This window comes from Cebus imitator, unplaced genomic scaffold (genome assembly GCF_001604975.1).
Source record: "Cebus imitator isolate Cc_AM_T3 unplaced genomic scaffold, Cebus_imitator-1.0 Scaffold38, whole genome shotgun sequence".
NCBI lineage: Eukaryota > Metazoa > Chordata > Mammalia > Primates > Cebidae > Cebus > Cebus imitator.
This window is the reverse complement of record NW_016107353.1, coordinates 5,176,115-5,195,653: the sequence shown is the minus strand read 5'-3', so window position 1 is coordinate 5,195,653 and position 19,539 is coordinate 5,176,115. Positions and strand designations below refer to the sequence as shown.

At 39.0% G+C, this 19,539-nt stretch overlaps 1 protein-coding gene across 1 annotated transcript in view; it reads right to left on the bottom strand.

The window, feature by feature from the left end:
* Nucleotides 1-19,539, bottom strand: part of CR1 (complement C3b/C4b receptor 1 (Knops blood group)) — a 182,812-nt gene that overhangs the window by 107,661 nt on the left and 55,612 nt on the right. The window contains exons 18-23 of the mRNA XM_037737442.1: nucleotides 17,131-17,310; nucleotides 15,912-16,011; nucleotides 5,392-5,477; nucleotides 2,463-2,861; nucleotides 346-522; nucleotides 160-262 (exon numbers count right to left, since the gene is read on the bottom strand). Coding sequence (XP_037593370.1) covers nucleotides 160-262; nucleotides 346-522; nucleotides 2,463-2,861; nucleotides 5,392-5,477; nucleotides 15,912-16,011; nucleotides 17,131-17,310 — 1,045 coding nt within the window. The remainder of the gene's footprint in view (nucleotides 1-159; nucleotides 263-345; nucleotides 523-2,462; nucleotides 2,862-5,391; nucleotides 5,478-15,911; nucleotides 16,012-17,130; nucleotides 17,311-19,539) is intronic.

Sequence of the window (19,539 nt, the reverse complement as noted above, 5' to 3'; positions counted from 1 at the left end):
ATTTACTTCCTACCCTTATTTCAAAACTACCCTTCCATAAATTAATCTCTCTGGGTAATTCTTATCTACTAGGTCAGCTCCTTTTTTGGATTAACCCCTGAACTCAGAAGAGTCATTCTCCACACTGAGTCCTTGGTCTCAACTCTGGGTCACACTCACCCTTCATCACAAGCAAAGGAAACCTTTGCTCCAAGCTGGAGATTAAGTGGAAACAGCACACGGCCATGAGGGAGTTGGCCCAGGAAGTCATTACAGGATTTCACTAGAAGAAAAATTAAAAAACAGGAGTAAGACCTCCATGTGAGGGGTACAGAGAGCAATCTGGAAACCTGAGAGTCGAGACACCTGCACATCTGGGGGCTTCAGGGCTCCAGTCTCCCTGAGGTGTGCAGTGCAGAGAAGCAGCCCCTCTGAGGTCATAGCCGGGCTCACAGCTGTAGAACACTTCCTGTCCAGGTGAAAAGTGGTCCTGATCACTTGGGGTATGCTCACCATGCAGGATTTTTGGAGGTGGCTGACACACTGTGGGAAGGACAATTCCAGAGTACTTGTTAGTTATGGGGGAATTTCTTTTGCCAGACCTTATGCTTGCCAGAGAGCGTAAAAATTGTCATTGCAGAGTGCAGATATTAAAAGAGAACATTGGTCGTTCAGTAGTCACGTTTCACTAACAAGGAAACTAAGGATACCAAGCAGAGCTGTGACTAGAATCGAGGTGTCTCCAACACCTTGTCTGTGTTTTTTCTACTGAAACATGTTCCTAAGACTACAAGGTAGCATATTCCTCTTGCTTTCAACACTGGTTATGCAGCACAGAGTCATGAGTGCAGGTGATTTGGCCACTCTCCCGCTTCATTGAGAGGCTGTCTTTCAAGGTCATTGATAAGGCAACTGCAAGGGGTACCATTGCCAAGGTCTCACTTAACAGACCCCTTCAGCAAGTCTTCATTTTCCCCCTCTGCCCCTTTTTCAGTCAGCACAAGGTTGAACCGTTAGCTTTCTTTCTGTCTCTGTGGACCTGTCCTAATTCTTCACGCTCCATGTTAAGCCAGTCATTTCAACTAAGGAAAGAGGGGACATCAAGAACAAAATCCCCCAGGGTGGGGGAAGGTGGGAACAGTTAGTGGATACAAAAAAAAATGAATGAATAAGACCTAGTATTTGATAGCACAACAGGATGACTATAGTTAGTAATAACTTAATTGTACATTTGAGAATAAAAGTGTGTGATTGGATTATTTGTAACACAAAGGATAATGCTTAAGGGCATGGATACCTCATTCTCCATGATTACTTTTACATTGAATACCTGTATCAAAACATTTCATGTACTCCATAAATATATACACCTACTATGGACTCAAATATTAAAAATTAATAAATGAAAAATAAACAAAGAACAATCTCCCCAAAGGAAAAAAAAATGCTACAGGCTTTTTGGTGAGAGAACATATTCCTTAGAACACATTTTGACCCAAATTTTGGCTGCCTCCATGAATAGCACAATTGGTGTGTTCTCAGGGCATCAGAATGCATTTGAAACCAGGCATGGTGGCTCAGGCCTGTAATCCCAGTACTTTGGAAGGCTGAGGCAGGAGCACTGCTTGAGGACAGGAGCTCAAGATCAGCCTGGGCAACACAGCAAGACTATCTAAAAATAAATAAAAATTAACCAGGTGTGGCTGTGTGCACCTGTAGGTAGGAGGATGACATGAGCCCAGGAGTTACAGGCTTTGGTAAGCTATGATTGTACAACTGTGCTGCAGCGTGGGCAACAGAGCTGGAGTACAGTTGTCTCTGAAAAACAAACAAACAAACAATCAAGAAAACCCCAAAGAACGCATTTGAGCCTCAATCTGAACCATATATACTTAAAGAAAAATGAGTATATACCAAATATATATATAATATATATACGTGCTTGGATTTGAGCAAAGCACTTTTTCTGAGCTTTAGTCTTTTCAGTTACAATGTGAAAGAATTGAAGTCCAAGGCCTTTTTGATTTGATGCTCTCACTTTGGTCCTCATGGCTCACTTGCCTACTGCCACACTCCAGGAATAGAGACATTATCGTCACTATTACACATTATTGTTCATTATACATTTGACCATAGATTATCATTAGGCTCTGGAGTCAGAGCCTTGGAAAAGTGCTTTAACATTACTAAGACTCAGTTCTTTCGAAGTAAAATGGGGATACAAATAGTAGGTACCTCATATATTTGCTGTCAATATTACATTGTAAAATGCATATAAAATATGGCTACTATAAATGAAAAAAAGAATAAACTTTCAGACAATTGCTTTCAGACAATTATTAACAGAGATAACAGTGAAGCTGCTATTATGTTTAGAGTGTTTATGCCAATTTCATAGTTCTTACCCATTTCCTTAATTTCAACAACTCCTATCATCTAAGGGTACCCTCACACCCAGCAAAGCCTTTATGGGTCACACTCACCCCTGGAGCAGTGTGGCAGCTTGGGTCCCCATGTGTTGTTGGTCTGGCACTGCACGATGTGGAACCCTACCATGACAAAGCCGGGCTGACATCTAAAGCTCACGATCTCATTGAGGAAATATAAATTCCGATTTCCTGTCACTCTAATTCCATTTTCAACTTCTGGAGCTGTGCATTTATTAAGAGAAATGCACTGAGGTGGAGGGCTGTTCCAAACACCAACTTGATCATCTTTGCTGGTGCAGTATATTGATCGTTCTCCCACGAGCTCAAACAGCTGTTCTCCATCTGGTCCAGTGTGGCACTGGTAAGTTACCACTGTTCCATTGTGAAAAGAAGTTCTATTGTTGCTGTAGAAGTCTCCGTTGGATATGGTTGGAGGTGGCTCACAAGATATAACTGAGAGAAGGAAGAGTGTGGTAAAACAGCTTTTTAAAAATTATGAATTATTTTACTATGAATTTAAATACCAAATGCAACTAATTCAATGATTTTCTAAATGGAATCATGATACTGTTATTTTCTTAAAGTATTTGCTAATAATCAGACATTTTTACCTAGTTGAAATTTAGGTGCGTGTGATATGGGTTCTGTGCATAATAAATATTGAATATAAAAATCCATGTTTTTTTATGGTGTACATATTTATAATTTTAAGTGGATGATACATGTGATTTTATCACAGATTGTTAAGGTAGTTATTTACTGCTGGACTATTTTTCCTATAGGTTATTAAAATAACCTCTTTGCAGGTTAAATATACCACTTCTAGCATTATTTATCAAGCAAAAGAGAGAAAAGGAAATGCAAAAGATAAAGCATGAAAAAATGAAATAATGATGGATTTAAGAGCAATAAAGTGATAAACAAATACTGTGTTCTATCATAAGATAATAATGTTGACATATTGGCTAAGTGACTACATAGACATATACACATAACCACTATTGACTTATTTAAATAATTACTGACCTATAAAAGAAGTGGAAGTATTTTTCATAAAAGATAACCTCCTACAAATGGTGCCATGCTTAGAAAACTTCATATATTAAACTGATAATTCTTTGATAATTTGAATTATTTCATAGAATTTTAAGATCTTGGTAGGCATAGGAGGCAACTTACATACATTCTCATTCACTTAATCTTTAAAAGTCAATGTTATTTTTTGAGGGGAGGAATATTTGTGAATACAATGAACACATTCATTGTAGCAAGTTTATAAAATATGGACAAGCAGAAAGAAGAAAATGAAAATTGTTCAAAGATAACTATTTGTAATAATTTATATATATACTCTTAGATACATATGTAGATACATGCATAGGTATGTATGGATATATTTTTTATAATACCATTTTTGGTGGCTAGATAATAATCAGTCATGTTAACTATATAGATGTACTATGTATTCCCACTTGGATGAAGTATCACAACCTTTAATTCATCATGGTGCACTTTTTTACCTTTCTTAAAAGCTTATAGCCATTAAAATACACCTTATTTCTTCTATTAGCTATTTTCAAACCATGCTGAACATTCAGGTTGTTTCTCCACTATCACAAATATTATTGCATTGAGAATCTCTGGACCAAAATCATGGGAATATTTCACGATTATTTTCTTGGGATAAATTCTGGGAAATGGAATTGTGGGTCAGAGGCTATTTATGATCAGGCTTTTGTTTATATTGGTCATTAGCCTTCTGGAAGTCTGTGCCTACTTTTGCTGCCATCAACCCTGTGTGCAATGCTGATTTCTTCACAGCTGTAACACTTTGCCAATTTGCAATCATTCTTCCATGTTCTCAAAGTTTTGGAGATTAATTTAAAAATATCTTATGGGGGCCGGGCGCGGTGGCTCACGCCTATAATCCCAGCACTTTGGAAGGTCGAGGTGGTTGGATCACAAGGTCAAGAGATCGAGACCATCCTGGTCAACATGGTGAAACCCTGTCTCTACTAAAAATACAAAAATTAGCTGGGCATGGTGGTGCATGCCTGTAGTCCCAGCTACTCAGGAGGCTGAGGCAAGAGAATTGCTTGAATCCAGGATGTGGAGATGTTGCGGTAAGCCGAGATCATGCCATTGCACTTCAGCCTGGGTAACAAGAACGAAACTCCATCTCAAAAAAAAAAATCTATATATCTATATATCTATATATCTATCTTATGGGAAAAATGGAGGGTCAGCTAACCAAGAACAAATACAACTAAAGACATGAGCTTGGTTTTCTGTTCTTGTGTCAGTTTGATGAGAATGATGGTTTCCAGTTTCATCCATGTCCCTGGAAAGGACATGAGCTCATGTTTTTTATGGCTGCATAGTATTCCACGGTGTGTATGTGCCACATTTTCTTTTTCCAGTCTATCATTGATGGGCATTTGGGTTGGTTCCAAGTCTTTGCTATTGTGAACAGTGCCTCAATAAACACACGTGTGCATTCGTCTTTATAATAGAATGATTTCTCATTTGAAAGAATTGAAGAAGAATTAGAACTCAAAATAATCAGAGAATTAGGAAAATTGCTAAGAACTGTAAGAAGAATTCTTTTTATTATTTGGATTAGAATAACAAGAAAGTGAGTAGCCTACTTCCTGGAATTGTAACTTGATAGTAAGAGTTGGCAAAGACAGATCTAATTTTGTCCAATGACTTTAAAATTTACTCATTAAGGACAACGCTCTCTATACTGGAAAGGTTTACTATTACAATAGGAAAGTAGGGCTATTTGCCTGAGTTCAAGCCCCTAGTGTCAGATAAATCACCTTTTAAGGTAAAGAAAAGCCAGGAAGACCATGAAGCAACTGACTCGTATTTTCAAATACCTGAGGGACTACTTTGTGCAAGGTTTAGATATATGCTTCATAGTCCAGGGGCAAGTCAGGATCACATGGAGGAATTTGTGGAGAAAAATATTTCAACTTACTCTCACATATAGGTGCCTCCTTATCCCATGCGACATTATTGCCTGAGACGAGACAAACAGTGGATGGGGAACCAATGAGTCGAAACCTAGAGCAAAGGATAAAAAGTAATTATAGCAGGTAGACATTAGACATTATAGGACAAATTACACCGTGGCAGAACTCGGAAGGAAGAAACCCCATCTCCATCTGCAAAGTAGTCCTTTCTTTTTAAGGACAAGCTTACATTTTAACCTCCCCAATTCATTTTTATTCCTAGTCCCTCACAACTGAATGAGATATTTTCCTTATGTGACATGGGACATGTTTGTACTTAAGTTGTTAGGAAACTTCACACTTATTTTATCCATGTGGATGTCCAGCAAGGAAATGATAAGCTCCTAGATTAAGCAGGGAAGATGTCTTACTGAAATACATAACACTGTAGCACCCAGCTTAGTGACTTTCAAGCTTTGGGTGCTGTGCTCAGATAATCTCTTGCATAAAGGAAAGAACGGTGGATTACCCAGAAGAGTCAGTAAATGAGAGCCAGAGAAGATAGCTACACACCCCTACACTTGAAATATGAAAGGCAAGGATACTCACCCAGTTTGCCATAAAACCTTCCACAGTAGTCCACAAAACATAGAACATTTTGTCTTTTAAAAAATTTATTAGATATCTATAATGTTACTATGAGCAAGGTCACAAAGAATTCTGAGCAAAGCTATTCATGTGTTCTGGTGTACAGCAGAGCTAAACTTGACCAAATAAAAATTAAAGGGTAAAATGGAATGCCATATAACCATGAGGCAGTAACTGCAAGAGTTAAGAAGTTTTCCACTTGATTACGTAAGAAATGTGATCAGGGCAGTAACCATTTGCAGTCAAGACTGCTGGTGCCATCCCCAGTATCCACTTTCCTCTCCTTCATTAGTAATGGAAGCCTTTATTTTTAACTGGGCCATTGGCCACCTGCAATAAAGTTTTTGCTTCTCACCTTTCCTTACAGCCGGGTATAGCCATGTTACTAACTTCTGACCAGAGGATGTAAGCGGAGTCTCTTGTGCAACTTTTGGAAAGTGCCTTGAAAGGAATTGACCTTCCCTTTTTCACTGTGTCCTCTATGCTGGCTGAAGTTTGGATCATGAGAAAAGATGGGCTCTTATTTTGAGGAGGTCAGAGTAGCAAAATGGAAGGAACCTAGGTTTCTGTGGATTATGGAGTCATTGTCTAAACCCTGGACTGCCTACCTTAGTGATTTTTAACCTGACAGAGAAGTAAACTACTATCCATGTTTGAGATCCAGTTATTTTATTTCTTCTGTCTTTTACAGCTGGATCTAATCTTAATTGACATACCAGCTCTTCCCAAAACGGTGACATAAAGCTAAAGGGAACTGTGTGACTATGGCAATGACAATGTTTTTGTAGACACAGTGAGTCTCTTATGTTTTAGGTAGTGATTGAATTTTGCTTATTGCTAGCCTGATAGGTTGTGCTGTAAAATCTTTTCAAGTGTGCCAAGAAAAAATCTTAAAAATTGCTGCAAATAAACAAGTTGAGAACCACTGCAGTAAGGAAAGAAGATGATAATCCCATGATTACTTGTGTTTTCCTCTGCCTGTCTCCTATCATACATTTAAAAGTTGCCTAAGAGCATGGGATCATGGGTGTCCTCTGACTTTGGACCTCCTAGAGATTGTTTTTGATGTGCTCGCTGTGACTAAACTAGCGTGTTAGAGCCAAAACGTGAAGCAGTTTCCAGCCTAGGTATGGCTGCAAAAACACAGTAAATATTTTTTAAAATTTGATTTTATTTTTAATTAACAAATAATAATTGTATATATTTATAGGGTAAAATGTGGTGTTTTGCTATATGTTTCTGTTGTAAATGATTAAATTAATTTACATGTCCTCATGTACTTTATTTTTGTGGTGAGAACATTTAAAATCTACTCTTTAAGCAATGTTTTCTTGTTCTTTTTCTTTTCTTTTTTTCTTTCTTTCTTTTTTTTTTTTTGACAGGCTCTGGCTCTGTGACCCAGGCTGGAGTGCAGTGATGTGATCTCTGCCTGCTGGGTTCAAGCCATTCTCCCACTTTAGCCTCCCGACTAGCTAGGACTACAGGTATGCACTGTCATGCCCAGCTAAGTTTTTGCACATTTTGGTAGAGACAGGGTTTTGCCATGTTGCCCAGGCTAGTTTCTAATTCCTAGGCTTAAGCAATTCTGCTGCCTCAGCCTCCCAACTGCTGCAGGTATGAGACACTGTGCCTGGCCAGCAATTTTGAAATACACGTTATTATTAACTATAGTCACCATGCTGTGGAATAGTTCTCTAAAACTTATTCCTCCTGTCTCTCTGAAACTCTAGGTCCTTTGACCAAATCTCAGCATCCCACCTCTCAGTACCTGGTAACCACCTTTCTGCTCTCTACTTCTATGAGTTCAACTGTTTTAGATTTCACAAATAAGTAAAATCATGTGGTATTAGTTCTTCTGTGCCTAGCTTATTTTGGAGGGTATTTTAAGGCACAAATATGTTGTAGTGTAATTATATTGTAATTTTTCCTGACCTGATGTCCCCTGTCCGTAAAATTATTTTATTGAAACCCAGGCTCATCCCCTAAGACTCCCTGTCTAGAATAATAGATATCTTACTTCTCCATTTAACATAATTGTTCTGTCTGCATCTAGTCCCCACTTTTTCTCCAAATAGTTTCTCAAGCAAATGGAGTTCCTTTTCTGAAAGGATGAGTAAAACTTTAACATCTTTAAATCTTTATAGACATATGTTAAACCAAATAACTTACATTGTACATGGTTTTATAACCCTCTGTAATACTTATGAACTATATTGTACAATTATTCTAGTTATTATATATTGCTCTACAATGCCATTTTTAGTGGTTGCATATTGGTTATTACTTGGATAGTCCATAACCTACCTAACAAAGTCCTTAATGTCTGGAATTAAAGTGGTTTCTCATTTCAACTGTTAGCAAAAACACTACAATGCATGATCTTGTACACATGAAAAGAAATGAGATGAGAACTTCATTGACTTCAAAGGCAGCTTGAGGATTCAGATCTTCACATCTACACAAGAGACAAGATTTGCAGATTTGGGAAAAAGGCTAAGCACGGTTTTAAGCCTTTCAGTACATATTGCCAAATTGCCCTCCACAAATCTTTGACCATCACTTACAAATTCTGTTCCTTTGTATAGCTGAATAATATTCCACGGAATGCATAAGTTCCATTTTGTTTATCCATTCATCTGCTCATAGAAACTTGGATTGTTTCTACCTTTTGGCTATCATGAACAAAGCTGCTATGGATATTCGTGTTAAAGCATCTGCTTTAGTCCTTGTTTTAAATTTCTTTTTTTTTCCTTTTTTTGAGATAGTCTTGTCCTGTCACCAGGCGCCAGGCTGGAGTGCAGTGGCATGACTTCAGCTCACTGCAACCTCTGTCTCCCGGGGTTAAGCAATTCTCCTGCCTCAGCCCCCCGAGTAGCTGGGACTACAGGCATGCACTGCCATGCCCAGCTAATTTTTGTATTTTAGTAGAGTTGGGGTTTCACCATGTTGGCCAGGCTTGTCTCAAACTTCTGACCTCTGGTGACCTGTCCGTTTTGGTGTATGTTTGGGGTTCTGCTCATGTAAGACTATGCATCTGTGCCTTGCAAGAATGGCAGCTTGGCTGAGTACAGAAATTTTACTGTACAATATTTCCTCTCAAACACTAACTTCTGCTACCTAGTGTTACAGAACAGAAGCTCGATGCTAATATAAATTTCTTCTTTTTTGCCCATCTCTGGAGATTGGCAGTATTGTTTTAAAATATCTGGATGGCATAATTTTCTTCCATGCAGGGCCAGGGCCCATTACTGTTCATCTTGATTTGTTTAGTAAGCCTTCAATGATCAATTTAGTCTTTTCCTTTCTAGCCTGAGAAATTATCTTCCATCATGTGCTAATTAATTCTTCTACTCATTCTGCTTTCTTTTATTTTTTTCTGAAATTTCTGTATTATATCTCTGTGTGTCTGTGTGTATATGTGTGTAATATCAAGTCTGGTTCTTGATGAATTCTGGAGAATTCAATCCTGTCTTCATTATCCCTTTGGGGTTTTGTGTGTGTGTGGTGTGTGTGTGTGTGTGTGTGTGTCTGTGTGTGTCTGTGTGTGTGTGTTTACAGGCTCCAATCTACCGGTCATTACTTCTTTTCAGACTCCCATGCGTTTCATTCACATCTGAACTTTTCTGATATCAAATAATTAAATCTAATAAATGTCTCTTATAGTTCCATAAATTCTATGTGATAAACACGAGACAGATTTCTAAAGATTTCCCCCTGCTTATTGGAGTAAACTGTTGTGTGGATGAGTATTTCTCTGATCTCTTAGGTTGGTTTCTTTTCTTTTCATTTGCTGTACCTTGCCTTAGATTTGGTGATTTTTTTTTTTTTTTTTTTTTTTTTTTTTTTTTTTTTTTTTTTGGTTTTTTTGCTTACCATAGGGAGATATATGTTCATTCACAATGGAGGTGAGAACAGTTTGGTTAAGAGGTTGTGTGAAAAGCAGTTAAAATCATCCAGGCTCAGACATAGTGAGAAAGAAGGAATATTGACTCACTGTGGTAATAGAATAGGATGGGGCTGATGACCAGAGGCAGTTATTTGAGTAAAATTTAACATCTATCACATTTTTCCTTTCTGAATTTATCATGGCAATCAAAAATGAGTACACAGTCTTTTTTCTTTTTATTATATTTTAAGTTCTGGGATACATGTGCAGAACATGCAGGTTTGTTACATAGGTATACGCTAGCCATGGTGGTTTTCTGGACCCATCAACCCGTCATCTACATTAGTTAATAAATGGTGTTGGATTCTTCTAATGCTATCTGTCTCCTAGCCACCCCCCGACCCTGACAGGCCCTGGTGTGTGATGTTCCCCTCCCAGTGTCCATGTGTTCTCATTGTTTCACTCCCACTTATGAGTGAGAACATGCAGTGCCTGGTTTTCTGTTCCTGTGTTAGTTTGCTGAGAGTGATGGTTTCCACCTTCATCCATGTCCCTGCAAAGGACGTGAACTCGTCCTTTTTTATGGCTGCTTAGTATTCCATGGTGTATATGTGCCACATTTTCTTTATCCAGTCTATCATTGATGGGCATTTGGGTTGGTTCCAAGTCTTTGCTATTGTGAATAGTGTTGCAATAAACATGTGTGTGCATGTGTCTTTATAGTCGAATGATTTATAATCCTTTGTGTATATACCCAGTAATGGGATTGCTAGGTCAAATGGTGTTTCTGGTTCCTTGAGGAATTGCCTCACTGTCTTCCACAATGGTTGAACTAATTTATACTCCCACCAACAATGTAAAAAAGTTCCTATTTCTCCATATCCTCTCCAGCATCTGTTGTTTCCTGAATTTTTAATGATTGCCATTCTAACCTGCGTGAGATGGTATCTCATTGTGGTTTTGATTTGCATTCCTCTAATGACGAGTGTTGATGAGCTTTTTTCATGTTTGTTACCTGTGTAAATGTCTTCTTTTGAGAAGTGTCTGTTAATATTCTTGTAAATTTGTTTAAGTTCCTTGTAGATAGTGGATATTAGCCCTTTGTCAGAAGAATAGATTGCAAAAATTTTCTCCCATTCTGTGGGTTGCCTGTTCACTCTGATGATAGTTTATTTTGCTGTGCAGAAGCTCTTTAATTAGATCCCACTTGTCTATTTTGGCTTTTGTTGCCATTGCTTTTGGTGTTTTAGTCATGAAGTCTTTGCCCATGCCTGTCTTGAATGGTATTGCCCAGGTTTTCTTTTAGGGTTTTTGTGGTTTTAGGTCTTACATTTAAGACTTCAATCCATCTTGAGTTTATTTTTGTATAAGGTGTAAGGAAGGGGTCTGGTTTCAGCTTTCTGCATATAGCTAGTCAGTTTTCCCAACACCATTTATTAAATAGGAAATCCTTTCCCCATTGCTTGTTTTGGTCAGGTTTGTCAAAGATCAGATGGTAGTAGATGTGTGGCAATATTTCTGAGGCCTCTGTTCTGTTCCATTGATGTATGTATCTGTTTTGGTACCACTACCGTGCTGTTTTGCCTTGTAGTATAGTTTGAAGTCGGTAGTGTGATGTCTCCAGCTTTGTTCTTTTTGCTTCGGATTGTCTTAGCTATACAGGCTCTTTTTGGTTCTATATGAAATTTAAAGTAGCTTTTTTCTAATTCAGTGAAGAAAGTCAATGGTGGTTTGATGGGAATAGCATTGAATCTATAAATTACTTTGGGCAGTATGGTCATTTTCACAATATGGATTCTTCCTATTCATGAGCATGAAACGTTTTCCCATTTGTCTGTGTCCTCTCTTATTTCCTTGAACAGTAGTTTGTAGCTCTCCTTGAAGAGGTCCTTCACATCCCTTGTAAGTTATTCCTAGGTATTTTATTCCCTTTGTAGCAATTGTGAATGGGAGTTTACTTATGATTTGGCTCTCTGTTTGTCTGTTATTGTTGCATAGGAATGCTTGTGATTTTTGCACATTGATTTTGTATCCTGAAACTTTGCTGAAGTTGCTTATCAGCTTAAGGAGATTTGGGGCTGAGATGATGGGGTTTTCTAAATGTACAATCATGTCATCTGCAAACGGACAATTTAACTTCCTCTCTTCCTATTTGAATACCCTTTATTTCTTTCCCTTGCCTGATCGCCCTGGCCAGAACTTCCAACACTATGTTGAATATGAGTGGTGAGAGAGAATAGCCTTGTCTTGTGCCTGTTTTCAAAGGAAATGCTTCCAGCTTTTGCGCATTCAGTATGATAAGTAGCTCTTATTATTTTTTAAGATACATTCCATCAATACCTAGTTTATTGAGAGTTTTTAGCATGAAGCGGTGTTGAATTTTATCAGAGGCCTTTTCTGCATCTATTGAGATAATCATGTGGTTTTTGTCATTGGTTCTGTTTATGTGATGGATTCTGTTTACTGATTTACATAAGGTGAACCATCCTTGCCTCTCAGGGATGAAGCAGACTTGATCATGGTGGATAAGCTTTTTGATGTGCTGCTGGATTTGGTTTGCTAGTATTTTATTGAGGATTTTCACGTTGATGTTCATTAGGGATACTGGCCTGAAATTTTCTTTTTTTTGTTGCGTCTCTCCCAGGTTTTGGTATTAGGATTATGCTGGCCTCATAAAATGAGTAAGTCCCTCTTTTTCTATTGTTTGGAATAGTTTCAGAAGGAATGGTACCAGCTCCTCTTTGTACCTCTGGTAGAATTCAGCTGTGAATCCATTTGGTCCTGGAATTTTTTTGTGGGTAGGCTACTAATAACTGCCTCAATTTTAGAATTTATTATTGGTCTATTCAGAGATTCGACTTCTTCCTGGCTTAGTCTTGGGAGGGTGTATGTGTCCAGGAATTTATCAATTTCTTCTAGAGTTTCTCGTTTATTTGCATAGAGGTATTAATAATATTCTCTGATGGTAGTTTGTATTTCTGTGGGATCAGTGGTGATATTCCTTTTATTGTTTTTTGTTGTGTCTATTTGATTCTTAGATTCTTTTTTTTTTTTTCTTCTTTATTAGTCTGGCTAGTGGTCTATCTATTTTGTTAATCTTTTCAAAAACCAGCTCCTGGATTCATTGATATTTTGAAGGGTTTTTCGTGTTTTTATCTCCCTCAGTTCTGCTCTGATCTTAATTATTTCTTGTTTTTTGCTAGCTTTAGAATTTGTTTGCTCTTGCTTCTCTAGTTCTTTCAATTGTGACATCAGGGTGTCAATTTTAGATCTTTCGTGCTTTTTCCTGTAGGCATTTAATGCTATAAACTTCCCTCTAAACACTGCGTTAGCTGTGTCCCAGAGATTCTGGTATGTTGTGTCTTTGTTCTCATCAGTTTCAAAGAACTTATTTATTTCTGACTTCATTTCGTTATTTACTCAGCAGTCATTCAGGAGCTAGTTGTTCACTTTCCCTGTAGTTGTGAGGTTTTGAGTGAGTTTCTTAATCCTGAGTTCTAATTTGATTGCACTGTGGTCTGAGAGACTGTTTGCTATGATTTCTATTTTTTGCATTTGCTGAAGAGTGTTTTACTTCCAATTACGTGGTTAATTTTAGAATAAGTGCAATGTGGTGCTGAGAAGAATGTAAATTCTATTGATTTGGGGTGGAGAGTTCTGTAGACGTCTCTTAGGTCACTTGGCCCAGAGCTGAGTTCAAGTCCTGAATATCCTTGTTAATTTTCTGTCTCAATAACCTGTCTAATATTGGCAGTGTGGTGTTAAAGTCCCTCACTATTATTGTGTGGGAATCTAAGTCTCTTTGTAGGTCTCCAAAAACTTGCTTTGTGAATCTGGGTGCTCCTGCATTGGGTGCATATTTATTTAAGACAGTTAGCTCTTTTTGTTGCATTGATCCCTTTACCATTGCGTAATGGCCTTCTTTGTCTTTTTTGATCTTTGTTGGTTTAAAGTCTGTTTTATCAGAGATTAGGATTGCAACCCCTTTTTTATTTTTATTTATTTTTTTTGTTTTCCATTTGCTTGATCAACAATTCTCCATCTCTTTATTTTGAGCCTATGTGTGTCTCTGTACATGAGATGGGTCTTCTGAATACAGCACACCCATGGATCATGACTCCAATTTGCCAGTCTATGTCTTTTAATTGGGCCATTTAGCTCATTTACATTTAAGGTTAATATTGTTATGTGTGAATTTGATTCTGTCATTATGATGCTAGCTGGTTATTTTGTCCATTAGTTGATGCAATTTCTTCATAGTGTCAATGGTCTTTACAACTTGGTATGTTTTTGCAGTGGCTGGTACCGGTTGTTCCTTTCCATGTTAGTGCTTCCTTCAGGAGCTCTTGTAAGGCAGGCCTGGTGGTGGCAAAATCTCTCAGCAATTGCTTGTCTGTAAAGGATTTTATTTCTTCTTTGCTTATGAAGCTTAGTTTGGCTGCATATGAAATTCTGGGTTGAAAATTCTTTTCTTTAAGGATGTTGAATATTGGCCCCACTCTCTTCTGGCTTGTAGGGTTTCTGCAGAAAGATCCACTGTTAGTCTGATGGGCCTCCCTTTGTGATTAACCCGACTTTTCTCTCTGGCTGCCCTTAACATTTTGTCCTTCATTTCAATCAGGTGAATCTGACAATTATGTGTCTTGTAGTTGCTCTTCTCAAGGAGTGTCTTTGTGGTGTTCTCTGTATTTCCTGAATTTGAATGTTGGCCTGCTTGCTAGGTTAGGGAAGTTCTCCTGGATAATATCCTAAAGAGTGTTTTCCAACTAGGTTTCATTCTCCTCGTCACTTTCAGGTACACCAATCAAATGTAGGTTTGTTTTTTTCACATAGTCCCTTATTTCCTGGAGGCTTTATTCATTCCTTTTCGTTCCTTTTTTTCTAACCTTGCCTTCATGCTTTATTTCATTAAGTTGACCTTCAGTCTCTCACATCCTTTCTTCCACTTGATTGATTCCACTATTGATACTTGTGTATCCTTCATGAAGTTCTCGTGCAGTGTTTTTCAGCTCCATCAAGTCATATATGCTCTTCTCTAAACTGGTTATTATAGTTAGCAATTCCTCCTTTTTTCAAGGTGCTTAGCTTCCTTGCATTGGGTTAGAACATACTCCTTCAGCTCAGGGGAGTTTGTTATTACCCACCTTCTGAAGGCGACTTCTGTCAGTTCATCAAACTCATTCTCCGTCCAGTTTTGTTTCCTTGCTGGCAAGGAGTTGTGATTGTTTGGAGGAGAAGAGCCGTTCAGGTTTTTGGAATTTTCAGCTGTTTTGTGCTAGTTTTTCCTCATCTTTTTGCATTTATCTACCTGTGGTCTTTGATGTTGGTGACCTTTGGATGGGGTTTTCACGTGGACATCCTTTTTTGTTGATGTTGATGTTATTCCTTTCTGTTTGTTAGTTTTCTTTCTAACAGTCAGGCCCCTCTGCTGCAGGTTTGCTGGAGTTTGCTGGAAGTCCACTCCAGAGTCTTTAAAAGCCCTTTCTTAGTTGAGGCAGTGGCTTCTTGTCTGGCTACTTGTCCCAAGGAGAAGTCAAGAGCAAGAACCTCATAAATGTCCCCTTTCTGTGTGTACTTTTGATGCATACACTTGCCTCAGAGCTGTTGTTACAATTAAGATTTACCCTCCCAAACCCTGATTCAGGGTCCTCCAACTCAATTGTAGTACCTACTGATCTCAGTTAAGGAGGTTTGCATCGTTCATCTACCTGTTTTCCTTTTACTGTAAGCTGCTCCTTTTCAAGAATGCCTGACCAGGTTTCACACGTACCACCTCTGACAGGAACATGGTGCCTTCCCCCCGTTTACAATACAATACAGATTATTCCTTTTTTTTTTTTCGTATTCCTTTGATCATATGCCTATGTCCAAGGTATAATCTCCATCTAGAAGTCCTATTGCTTGCTTTTAAAGTAAAGGTAGCAATAGTTTAGTTTGTCTATCTGAGACTGGGTCAGAAGTTGGCTCTGCTGTTCTGGAACTAATATTCAAGAGATGGTATTTTCAACTCACCCTTCATTACAAGAATAATTAATTGTTGATCCAAAATGGGTGTCTGTGTTTACATGAACCATTCCATTGAAGGGTTTTGGAGGAGTTCCACATGATTTTCCTAGGAGGAAGAAGCAGAATTTGAGATTAAATATAGAGTTCAACTTACTTTTGTTTGTAAGGCTCAAACTGGAGTGTGGCATACTGAACAGCATATACAGTTCTGATTGTTTCAACAGAATTGACTACGTTGAGGAAACTTGGCAGACAACCTCAGAACCACAAAATCTTTAAACCACTTTTAAAAAGACTACCTTGCATCTCCTAATAAAGATGATTTATGGGTCGGGTGAAGTGGTTCATGCCTGTAATCTTAACACTTCGGGAGGCCAAAGCAGGTGGATCACCAGAGGTAGGGAGTTCAAGACCAGCCTGGCCAACATGGCAAAACCCCATCTCTTCTATAAAATGCAAAGATTAGCTGGGCCTAGAGATGGGCACCTGTAATCCCAGCTACTCAGGAGGCTGAGGCAGGGAGACTTGCTTGAACCCAGGAGGAGGAGGTTGCAGTGAGCCAAGACTGCGCCACTACACTCCAGCCTGGGTCATAGAGTAAGTCTCCATCTCAAAGCAAAACAAAATAAAACAAAACAACAACAACAGAAACAATACAACACAAAACAAGTCATTTATGGCTAAAGTGTTGTACTCTTATTCCACCAGCCAAAATCAAAGGCCTCAAAATTTAGGATATCCTCCCTATTTTTAGTTAGCCAAGCACAGTTCACTGCAACCCACATAAATTTCTTTTGTACTCATGTTTCATTCATTTCATAGTTTCAGCCACCAAAGATCATCTACAGTGAATGTAAATTTTCTTTCTAATTCCTTTGTGAGAGTCATTCTCATGAAATGAGCATCTAGTCAAGGTTCAGAAACTTCAGGCAATAAGAAGAGGTGATGTACAAATTCACCCTTTAAAAATACCTTGGGCAAATGTAGACATCCTGCCTCCAAAATTCAAGCAAATTGAACCAAATCCCAGCTGTTTGGTTTTTATTGTTGTTGTTATTTGTAGAGATGGGGTTTGGCCATGTTGTCCAGGCTGGTCGCGAACTCCTGAGCTCAAGCTGTCTGCCAGCCTTGGCCTCCCAAAGTGCTGGAATTACAGGTGTGAGCTACCAAGCCCAGTTCCACCAACGCCCAGACATGAAGTAGCTCCCAGGGAGGGGTTACTCACGTCTACAGTTGTCTTCAGCACTTGACCAGACCAAGTTTTCTAAGCAGGAGATAGAGAACATACTCCCAAAATACCCAGGATGGCATTCATAATTCAAAGATGTCCCAACTGGAAACTCAGACTCATTAATTGGGGTTGTAGGACTGGCAAATGGAAACTGCTCTGGGGTTTTACAGTGACCTGGAGAACAAAACCACAGGAATATCAAAGTTAGCAGAGAGACTTCCACCCTGCCTTCTCTTTCTCTCCAATTAAGCTAATAGATGGGACCACAGAAACAAAGAGACTTACAAGAATAGCAAAAGATTTTCTTCCCCTTGATGTTACCATGGGATGGAGCTTTCAATGGCATCTACTCAGCAGGAAATTTTTACTATTTGGAAGACTACTCAGCTGTCTGATCTTTTTGCTCTTATTTCACCAAAGCAAGAACTTCAACTTATAGTTTCACGTCAGACCTCCTATAGGAGTGCCTATATCCACAGTTAACCACTTAAATCCTCATGTATTTGTGCTAATTCACTCATGAGTTGTGATACATATTTTATCGTCTCTCTCCATCTACTCCATTCACAGGGTGCCTCTCTGGCTCTGCATAGCAAATATCCCTTGTAGTGAGTTGAATGATGTTCTCCCAAAAAATATCTCTACCTAAAACCTCAGAATAGGAACTTATTTGGAATAATGATTTTTCAGATAGAATTAAGGTTAAGATCTTGAGAATAGATCATCTTTTATTTAGAGTGGGCCCTAAATCCAATGACTGATGTCCTATCAGGGAAAAAGCAGAGGGATTTGAAAAACAGAGACACAGGGGAAAAGGCTCTCATGGAAGCAGGGATTGGAATGAAGCATCCATAAACCAAGGAATGCCAAATAATTCCAAAAACCAGCAGGAGATGGAAGAAGCAAGGAATTGGTTATTTTCTAGAGCCTTAGAAGATGGGAAAATACCCCTGCCAACACCTCGATTTCAGACTTCTAGACTACAAAACTGTGAAATAATAAGTTTCTTTTAAGTCACCTAGTTTGTGGTAATTTGTTACAGCAGCCCTAGGAAACCAATACAGTGCTTTTCTTCTGATGCTAAACCAGGCATTTAAAGATAGAACAAAATAGGCTGGGCACAGTGGCTCATACCTTGTAGTCTCAGCACTCTTGGGATGGATTACTTGAGCTCAGGAGTTCAAGACCAGCTTGGGTAACATGAGGAAACCCAGTCTACATAAAATACAAGAATTAGCTGGGTGTGGTGGCATGCACCTGTGGTCCTAGCTACTTGGGAGGCTGGGATGGGAGGCTTACTTGAGCCAGGGAGGTCAAGGCTGCAGTAAGCTATTATTGCACCACTGTACTCCAGCCTGTGCAAATGAGCAAGACCCTGCCTCCAAAACAGACACAGTGCACACACACACACACACACACACACACACACACACACACACACACACACACACAAAGAACCAGAACAAAACAGACTAAGTCAGCCTCCTGTAAGAAGCTATGTCTTCTTTTTGAGAGGGTATATTGTGTGCTGCATATTTTTACTTTCATTGTTTAACAGTATTTGCAATTTTCAAATTTTATTTTTTATAGAGACAGGGTCTTGCTGTGTTGGCCAGGTTGGTCTTGAACTCTTGGCTTCAATCTTCTCACCTGGGACTTCCAAAGTGCTGGGATTACATATGTGAGCCACCTTGCCCAGCCATATGCTGCATGTTTTCAAATAGAGTCTGAACTAAACTACCTCCTTTTTGGAGAAGACTTCCTCCATCTGTTCATTCATTAAGCCTGCACTGGGGCATAGGCATTTGCATTAAAAAATCAAACACCGCATGTTCTCACTCATAGGCGGGTGTTGAACACTGAGATTACATGGACACAGGGAGGGGAGCATCACACACTGGGGTCTGTTGGGGGGGCAAAAGAGGGACAGCAGGGGGTTGGGGAGGTCAGGGAAGGATAAAATGGGGAGAAATGCCAGATGTAGGTCACAGAGAGATGGAGGCAGTAAACCACATTGCCATGTATGTACCTATGCAACAATCCTTCATGATCTGCACATGTACCCCAGAACCTAAAGTACAATAAAAACAATTTAAAAAAAATTGTTTTACTAGATTCTGGTCCAGCGAGTTGGTTACGCCTGTAATCCCAGCACTTTGTGGGGCTGAGGCGGGTGGAACATGAGGTCAAGAGATCAAGGCCATCCAGGCCAACATGGTGAAACCCCGTCTCTACTAAAAGCACAAAAATTAGCTGGGCGTGGTGGTACATGCCTGTAGCCCCAGTTACTCGGGAGGCTGAGGCAGGAGAATTACTTGAACCCAGGAGGTGGACTTTGCAGTGAGCCGAGATCATGCCACTGCACTTCACCCTGGCGACAGAGTGAGACTCCATCTCAAAAAA